The sequence below is a fragment of the Plectropomus leopardus genome, chromosome 19 (genome assembly GCF_026936395.1).
Source record: "Plectropomus leopardus strain MGB_pleo_1.0 chromosome 19, ASM2693639v1, whole genome shotgun sequence".
NCBI lineage: Eukaryota > Metazoa > Chordata > Actinopteri > Perciformes > Serranidae > Plectropomus > Plectropomus leopardus.
This window is the reverse complement of record NC_142194.1, coordinates 16,713,885-16,722,313: the sequence shown is the minus strand read 5'-3', so window position 1 is coordinate 16,722,313 and position 8,429 is coordinate 16,713,885. Positions and strand designations below refer to the sequence as shown.

The 8,429-nt window shown below is 42.5% G+C and overlaps 1 protein-coding gene across 1 annotated transcript in view; it reads left to right on the top strand.

Annotated features, from left to right (window-relative positions):
• LOC121958385 (uncharacterized) overlaps window positions 1-8,429 on the top strand; it is a 16,215-nt gene continuing 7,786 nt past the window's right edge. The window contains exons 1-17 of the mRNA XM_088069749.1: window positions 1-121; window positions 1,197-1,217; window positions 2,272-2,434; window positions 2,660-2,928; window positions 3,176-3,321; window positions 3,410-3,743; window positions 4,331-4,493; window positions 4,615-4,883; window positions 4,979-5,124; window positions 5,213-5,522; window positions 5,959-6,121; window positions 6,245-6,513; window positions 6,609-6,754; window positions 6,843-7,152; window positions 7,586-7,748; window positions 7,872-8,140; window positions 8,236-8,381. Coding sequence (XP_087925875.1) covers window positions 67-121; window positions 1,197-1,217; window positions 2,272-2,434; window positions 2,660-2,928; window positions 3,176-3,321; window positions 3,410-3,743; window positions 4,331-4,493; window positions 4,615-4,883; window positions 4,979-5,124; window positions 5,213-5,522; window positions 5,959-6,121; window positions 6,245-6,513; window positions 6,609-6,754; window positions 6,843-7,152; window positions 7,586-7,748; window positions 7,872-8,140; window positions 8,236-8,381 — 3,342 coding nt within the window. The 5' untranslated portion in view covers window positions 1-66. The remainder of the gene's footprint in view (window positions 122-1,196; window positions 1,218-2,271; window positions 2,435-2,659; window positions 2,929-3,175; window positions 3,322-3,409; window positions 3,744-4,330; window positions 4,494-4,614; window positions 4,884-4,978; window positions 5,125-5,212; window positions 5,523-5,958; window positions 6,122-6,244; window positions 6,514-6,608; window positions 6,755-6,842; window positions 7,153-7,585; window positions 7,749-7,871; window positions 8,141-8,235; window positions 8,382-8,429) is intronic.

The window sequence follows — 8,429 nt, the reverse complement described above, 5'->3', positions numbered from 1 at the left end:
TAGTGGCAGGTGACAGGTCAAACCAGGCATATAAAGAGTGACAAACGTGAACCGTGTAGTCACACAATGGCTGTGCACAAGTGGATCTGCGTGTTGACTTTAGCAAGCCTTTTATCTGCAGGTAAGTCACACTTAGATTGGACTAACAAAATAGTTAGCAACTAGCAAAATAGTTTAATATACAGGTGTAGGCTGAGTTTAAGATGAACTTTTTGTTTTATTTTAAATAATCTTCCTGCCCATTAATGTTACTTTTAAGGCTGTTTGATCTTGACCTTGGCTTGCTGGCATTGTCTTGTGATCATGGAACATGAAAGTGGTTGAATGTTGTTTGTGAGGCATGATTTCAATGGGAAACCTGTACATTTTAATCTAATAAAGTCTAATATATATTTGAGCTCAGTGGTAGGCAACCTGCAGCTCTGGAGCCACATGCGGCTCTTAAGCTCCTCTCCAGTGGCCTCATGTGGCTTTGACAGAAAATGAAATAAAGGTTATTTTTATAAGATCATAATTTTGACACATCACTGTTGTAAGATCTAAAGTGATTTCACATTCTGTCATTGCAAAAATGATCAGCCTACACACAGAATAAAAACTGTTATTAATGTTTCATCAACCAAAGAATGCATCATACATATGAAGCTTGGCACTTATTACTTTAAATTTGTTGCCGTTTCCTCTAAATTTTGTTGGACATCAATAGTGTTGGTTAGTCTCCCAAGGCTAACTATGGAATCCAAATCCAAAAATGGACAAGGCTTGGAGGAAAACAAAGAATTTAATAGTGTGTGGACAGATTTGTTTGCTTTCACCACCAACGCTGCAAAGTTTAAGTATCAAATAATCATAAATAGCCCACTGCAGAGCAGACACTTTTTGGTAAAACAATAATGAATGCCCATTATCAGCTCAGATATGCTTTGTGGCTCCATACAGATTTAATTTTTTAAATTTTTTTTATTAATTTATTTAGCCAAAATAGGTCTTTAGATATCAAAGATTGCCGATCCTTAGCAAGCCGAATGCTATGATGAAATAACATAGATTTTGTTTCAAGTTTAATTGTTCAAATAGGGTATGTTTTTGAAAAACAGGTATGTAATATGTTTCTTTTCTATTGGGGTGTTGCCCTTAAAAAATACCTCAGACTACTCAGATTGATTTTCTAACCCATTTGTTTGTCTTTTTCCTAGAGTCACATGCTCAACTTGATGGTGAGTTGAAAACATTGAATATCAATTTAAATGTCTAGGTTCCATATTGCTTTTACATTTCACTGTTTTCCAAGTGAAGAAAAATGTGGGTTTTTTTATGCCAGTAACAACCAGGGCCAAACTGATCAAAAAAATAATCTGGATGAGAAGAGAGATTAGGATTTGGAAAGATCATGGTTTGCTATCCAGGATCAGATGATCCATTTTACTTTTGAGCTGCGTTTTTAAAGCAACATTGAACTGGATGAACCTGATCCAGACACAAACTTTTCAAGACCAAATTCCAATAACCAGTTCTGTAAATGGGACTAAATATTACAATGTAGGCTGCTGACCATGGAAAGAACAACAGGTAGAATAGCCAGCACGGGGATACTTTTTGTGTTTGTAATTGACGAGGGAAAACAGCACAGGTGTGCAGTTGTTCAAACTACTTTTGACTGTGTTATTGTAATTATTATAAAATGTTTAACTTATTTTTATATCTGTATTTCTTTTATGATTTTGCCTGCTATTTGGGGATTGTTTTATGGGGACTAAATCCCTTTTTTGTTTAAACATAACTCTACTGAAAGGCATTATAGGTAGCCCAAGGTCTATATTCTTTATCACTGTAATGGTTCATCAAATCAGGTGCATAACATAAATAAGTATACATTTACTAACCAATTGAAAATCTTTTTTTCATTTTAAAGTTGTATTATTTTTTTCCTAATTCTGAATCCATGCTTTTGCTGGGATCAGGATCAGGAGTTTTTGTTTGTTTTTAATCCCAATCTTACTAAAAGTTTTGAACAATACATACTGAAGGTTTTATCCATATCAAAATTAACACCAGATTACTTTATCTAATCCAGTTTTAGAATCTTGTTTTTTCTTTTAAACAACCAATTTTAAATTGTTGATAAACTCTGATGAAAAACCTGAACAACTGGGTCCTGCGGAGGCCTGACATGTCAGCATACTTAATTAATTTAAAATGTTTTCACTGATTTAGCTTCTAAAATTTGTTCTGTAATCTATCTAATCTAATCTATTCTGATGTTTTTTTCAGTATGTGGCACTGCTCCCTTGAACAACAGGATAGTCGGAGGTGAAGATGCACAACCTGGAAGTTGGCCATGGCAAGCGAGTGTGCAGATATTTGGTGGCCATTTTTGTGGTGGTTCCCTTATAAACAAAGAGTGGGTGATGTCTGCTGCTCACTGCTTCTCCAGGTGAGTGATACAAGCCTCAACATGGTCTTTATCATTAAAATGATTCAGTCAGGACTGGCATTTGACCAATATTTGTCTAAGAAGGAGTATCAGGGGGGAAATTTCTAAATACTGAAATACTTGACATTCCTGGAAGCAGGGTGAACCAGTACATATACACACATTTCTATGCCAGCTTGTGCCCTAATTCCACTATTAATATTTCTTATTATATTTTACCTTCAGCTCAGAGCCAGGAGGATGGAGCATATCGTTAGGTCGTCAGAACCTGCAGGGCAACAACCCAAACGAAGTGTCCATAACTGTTGCTGAGATCGTGCTACACCCAGGTTATGACAGTTCCACCAGCGACAACGACATTGCTCTGCTCAGACTCTCCTCAGCAGTCACATTCACAGACTACATCAGACCTGTGTGTCTGGCAGCCAGTGACAGTGTGTTCAACAACGGGACTGATAGCTGGGTCACTGGCTGGGGCGCGGTCCAGGAGGGAGGTGAGGATGTAAACATGTATAGGTGATTTAGACTTGTAGCAGCTGCACAGTTACGCACATGCTTAAATATCCAATATTTACACAGTCGATTCAGCCATGTTGTTTTTACAGTCTTTTTTTTTCTTTTTTTTTGTTTTCAGGAGAGAGTTGTATAAGTCAAGGTTTAAGAGATTTTTCCTGCCTTTTTGCTACATGACACAGTCCAATAAGATCCTGTATATACATACATATTTTTCTTATGTTTCAGTACCCCTTCCCTTCCCTGGAACTCTGCAAGAAGTGGAGGTGCCGGTTCTGGGGAACAGACAGTGTAACTGTCTCAATGGAGTCGGCACAGTCACAGACAACATGATCTGTGCTGGTGTTCTGGCAGGAGGCAAAGACTCATGTCAGGTAGGCTGCTTCATTCAATCCGTCACTTGTTGGTAAATGTGTTTAGGACTTAGTGAAATCCTCAGACGTGTCCTCCCCATCTCCTCAGGGTGACTCAGGAGGTCCGATGGTGAACAAGCAGGGCCCCGTCTGGATCCAGTCTGGAATAGTTAGTTTTGGGTTTGGCTGTGCTCGGCCCAATCTGCCGGGAGTGTACGCCAGAGTGTCCAGATACCAGTCCTGGATCGACTCCCACATCAGCTCTGACAAGCCAGGCTTTGTCCGCTTCACCTCCAGTGGGCTGGATGCTGACAGCAGCTACACCTGTCCTGGTCTGCCAGCTCCTGCTGTTACTCTTCCTGCTACTGCAGGACCAGATGTTACAGCCACAGAGCCAGTATCCGAAACCACAGTTCATGCATATACCACACCCAGTGCTGAATGTAAGTAAGCAGAACACCACAGTATGTTGAATATGCATGATTATTTGTGTGTTATTCTTTCAGTATTAGAAGCAGTGTAATATTTCTAAAATCTGTAAATTTATTCTCTCTTAGCCCCCCAGCGGTAAAATAAAGAATGATGCTGACACACAACTGTGGAAAATAGTGGTTTTGAATTGAAGTTACTTCATGCTTTAGCTGTTTTTATTAATGTTATATATATTTGTAATAATCTTCTCTTAATAGCTTTTTGTAAGAAAAAGATGACAATCCTGTTAAAAATAGTCACGCTCTTTATGTAGTGAAAGAATGAATGGTCAAGGTTAACACTTCTGTTTGGCAATCTGTCTTGTTTGATGCTGCCAGTAGGAGTCACCAAAGACAGAAAAATGCAAATCTCTCATACACGCTTGAACTACTGATCAGCGTGCTTAGTTTGAATTCTAGACTTCAAGTGTACTTAGAAATCCATGTTTATTAGTGCTGTACCGGTTTTTATGTTGCATTTATCACTTAATTTACTTTCTATGTTTGGGTTAGCACACTTAATTTAAGATCAACACTTATTAGAGGACCTTTGTTTGCAGTGTGTGGCATCACTCCTCTGAACAACAGGATAGTTGGAGGTGAAGACGCTCCAGCTGGAAGTTGGCCCTGGCAGGTTAGTCTGCAGAGATTTGGCAGCCATGTTTGTGGTGGTTCCCTCATCAACAGAGAGTGGGTGATGTCTGCTGCTCACTGCTTCTCCAGGTGAGAAACTGAAATATGAAAAAAAAACAAAAAAAAAACTGTTAAGTGTCTCATTCCTTAGTTTTACTTTTGGTTCATGTTAACACTAAAACTAAAAACATTTTTGTCATTTCTACCTCAGCACAAGTACTTCTAGATGGCAGGTTTCTCTGGGTCGTCAGAACCTGCAGGGCAACAACCCAAACGAAGTGTCCAGAAGTGTTGCTGAGATCGTGCTACACCCAGGTTATGACAGTTCCACCAGCGACAACGACATTGCTCTGCTCAGACTCTCCTCAGCAGTCACATTCACAGACTACATCAGACCTGTGTGTCTGGCAGCCAGTGACAGTGTGTTCAACAACGGGACTGATAGCTGGGTCACTGGCTTTGGTGCAGTCCAGGAGGGAGGTGAGTCTGCTTGTTGCTGACAAACAGTTTAGTTTCAGTGTCCTATAAACAGCTGATGGATGTGTGAATTGTCTCTCTTCTCGTTGCTCCCTCAGTGTCATTACCGTTCCCTGAAACTCTGCAAGAAGTGGAGGTGCCAGTTCTGGGGAACAGACAGTGTAACTGTCTCAATGGAGTCGGCACAGTCACAGACAACATGATCTGTGCTGGTGTTCTGGCAGGAGGCAAAGACTCATGTCAGGTAGACTGCTTCATTCAATCTCTCACTTGTTGGTAAATGTGTTTAGGACTTAGTGAAATCCTCAGACGTGTCCTCCCCGTCTCCTCAGGGTGACTCAGGAGGTCCGATGGTGAACCAGCAGGGCCCCGTCTGGATCCAGTCTGGAATAGTTAGTTTTGGGTTTGGCTGTGCTCGGCCCAATCTGCCGGGAGTGTACGCCAGAGTGTCCAGATACCAGTCCTGGATCGACTCCCACATCAGCTCTGATAAGCCAGGCTTTGTCCGCTTCACCTCCAGTGGGCTGGATGCTGACAGCAGCTACACCTGTCCTGGTCTGCCAGCTCCTGCTGTTACTCTTCCTGCTACTGCAGGACCAGACACGACTATACATTCAGGATCCACAGCATCAAGTGCTGAATGTAAGTATCCTGATTACAGCAGTCCTCTCAATATGCATTTATAGTTGTCTCTGGTTTGTAGAGTGACAGTTCAGGGAACAATTGTCAGTATACTGTATATGTTGATGTCAGTCTTCTCATATTAGCATGTGACGTCATGCTGTGCACCCCAGTGTCTGCTCTGATGCTCCCATTGAGTGTCTCCATTATCAGAAATGTACAAACCATACTGATATGAAGCTAATAATCATCATAGTGTCTGTGTCTGATTGGTTCTGCATGCCCATGATGCTTAGAAAAGCATTGAGCTTTCAGCATTCATGTTGCATTTTCTGCAGGAAATACATTCTTGTAATCACCGCTGCTCCCAGTTGCATTTAGTTTCATAAGTTCTTAAATTATTGTGAGTGTTTTTGTGCTAGTTCACAGTTGTATTTCTGTGCCTTGTTGTTTGCAGTGTGTGGCATCACTCCTCTGAACAACAGGATAGTTGGAGGTGAAGACGCTCCAGCTGGAAGTTGGCCCTGGCAGGTTAGTCTGCAGAGATTTGGCAGCCATGTTTGTGGTGGTTCCCTCATCAACAGAGAGTGGGTGATGTCTGCTGCTCACTGCTTCTCCAGGTGAGAAACTGAAATATGAAAAAAAAAATAATAATAAAACGTGTTAAGTGTCTCATTCCTTAGTTTTACTTTTGGTCCATGTTAACCCTAAAACTAAAACTTTTTTTGCCATTTCTACCTCAGCACAAGTACTTCTAGATGGCAGGTTTCTCTGGGTCGTCAGAACCTGCAGGGCAACAACCCAAACGAAGTGTCCAGAAGTGTTGCTGAGATCGTGCTACACCCAGGTTATGACAGTTCCACCAGCGACAACGACATTGCTCTGCTCAGACTCTCCTCAGCAGTCACATTCACAGACTACATCAGACCTGTGTGTCTGGCAGCCAGTGACAGTGTGTTCAACAACGGGACTGATAGCTGGGTCACTGGCTTTGGTGCAGTCCAGGAGGGAGGTGAGTCTGCTTGTTGCTGACAAACAGTTCAGTTTCAGTGTCCTATGAACAGCTGATGGATGTGTGAATTGTCTCTCTTCTCGTTGCTCCCTCAGTGTCATTACCGTTCCCTGAAACTCTGCAAGAAGTGGAGGTGCCAGTTCTGGGGAACAGACAGTGTAACTGTCTCAATGGAGTCGGCACAGTCACAGACAACATGATCTGTGCTGGTGTTCTGGCAGGAGGCAAAGACTCATGTCAGGTAGGCTGCTTCATTCAATCCGTCACTTGTTGGTAAATGTGTTTAGGACTTAGTGAAATCCTCAGACGTGTCCTCCCCATCTCCTCAGGGTGACTCAGGAGGTCCGATGGTGAACCAGCAGGGCCCCGTCTGGATCCAGTCTGGAATAGTTAGTTTTGGGTTTGGCTGTGCTCGGCCCAATCTGCCGGGAGTGTACGCCAGAGTGTCCAGATACCAGTCCTGGATCAACTCCCACATCAGCTCTGATAAGCCAGGCTTTGTCCGCTTCACCTCCAGTGGGCTGGATGCTGACAGCAGCTACACCTGTCCTGGTCTGCCAGCTCCTGCTGTTACTCCTCCTGCTACTGCAGGACCAGACACAACTATAGATTCAGGATCCACAGCATCAAGTGCTGAATGTAAGTATCCTGATTACAGCAGTCCTCTCAATATGCATTTATAGTTGACTCTTGTTTGTAGAGTGACAGTTCAGGGAACAATTTGTTCAGTATATATGTTGATTTCAGTCCTCTCATATTAGCATGTGGTGTCATGCTGTGCACCCCAGTGTCTGCTCTGATGCTCCTATTAAGTGTCTCCATGATCAGAAATGTACAAACCATACTGATATGAAGCGAATAATCATCATAGTGTCTGTGTCTGATTGGTTCTGCATGTCCATGATGCTTTGAAATGCATTCAGCTTTCAGCATTCACGTTGCATTTTCTGCAGGAAATACATTCTTGTTATCACCGCTGCTCCCAGTTGCATTTAGTTTCATAAGTTCTTAAATTATTGTGAGTGTTTTTGTGCTAGTTCACAGTTGTATTTCTGTGCCTTGTTGTTTGCAGTGTGTGGCATCACTCCTCTGAACAACAAGATAGTTGGAGGTGAAGACGCTCCAGCTGGAAGTTGGCCCTGGCAGGTTAGTCTGCAGAGATTTGGCAGCCATGTTTGTGGTGGTTCCCTCATCAACAGAGAGTGGGTGATGTCTGCTGCTCACTGCTTCTCCAGGTGAGAAACTGAAATATGAAAAAAAAAATAATAATAAAACGTGTTAAGTGTCTCATTCCTTAGTTTTACTTTTGGTCCATGTTAACCCTAAAACTAAAACTTTTTTTGCCATTTCTACCTCAGCACAAGTACTTCTAGATGGCAGGTTTCTCTGGGTCGTCAGAACCTGCAGGGCAACAACCCAAACGAAGTGTCCAGAAGTGTTGCTGAGATCGTGCTACACCCAGGTTATGACAGTTCCACCAGCGACAACGACATTGCTCTGCTCAGACTCTCCTCAGCAGTCACATTCACAGACTACATCAGACCTGTGTGTCTGGCAGCCAGTGACAGTGTGTTCAACAACGGGACTGATAGCTGGGTCACTGGCTGGGGCGCTGTCCAGGAGGGAGGTGAGTCTGCTTGTTGCTGACAAACAGTTCAGTTTCAGTGTCCTATAAACAGTCGATGGATGTGTGAACTGTCTCTCTTCTCATTTCTCCCTCAGTGTCATTACCGTTCCCTGAAACTCTGCAAGAAGTGGAGGTGCCAGTTCTGGGGAACAGACAGTGTAACTGTCTCAATGGAGTCGGCACAGTCACAGACAACATGATCTGTGCTGGTGTTCTGGCAGGAGGCAAAGACTCATGTCAGGTAGGCTGCTTCATTCAATCTCTCACTTGTTGGTAAATGTGTTTAGGA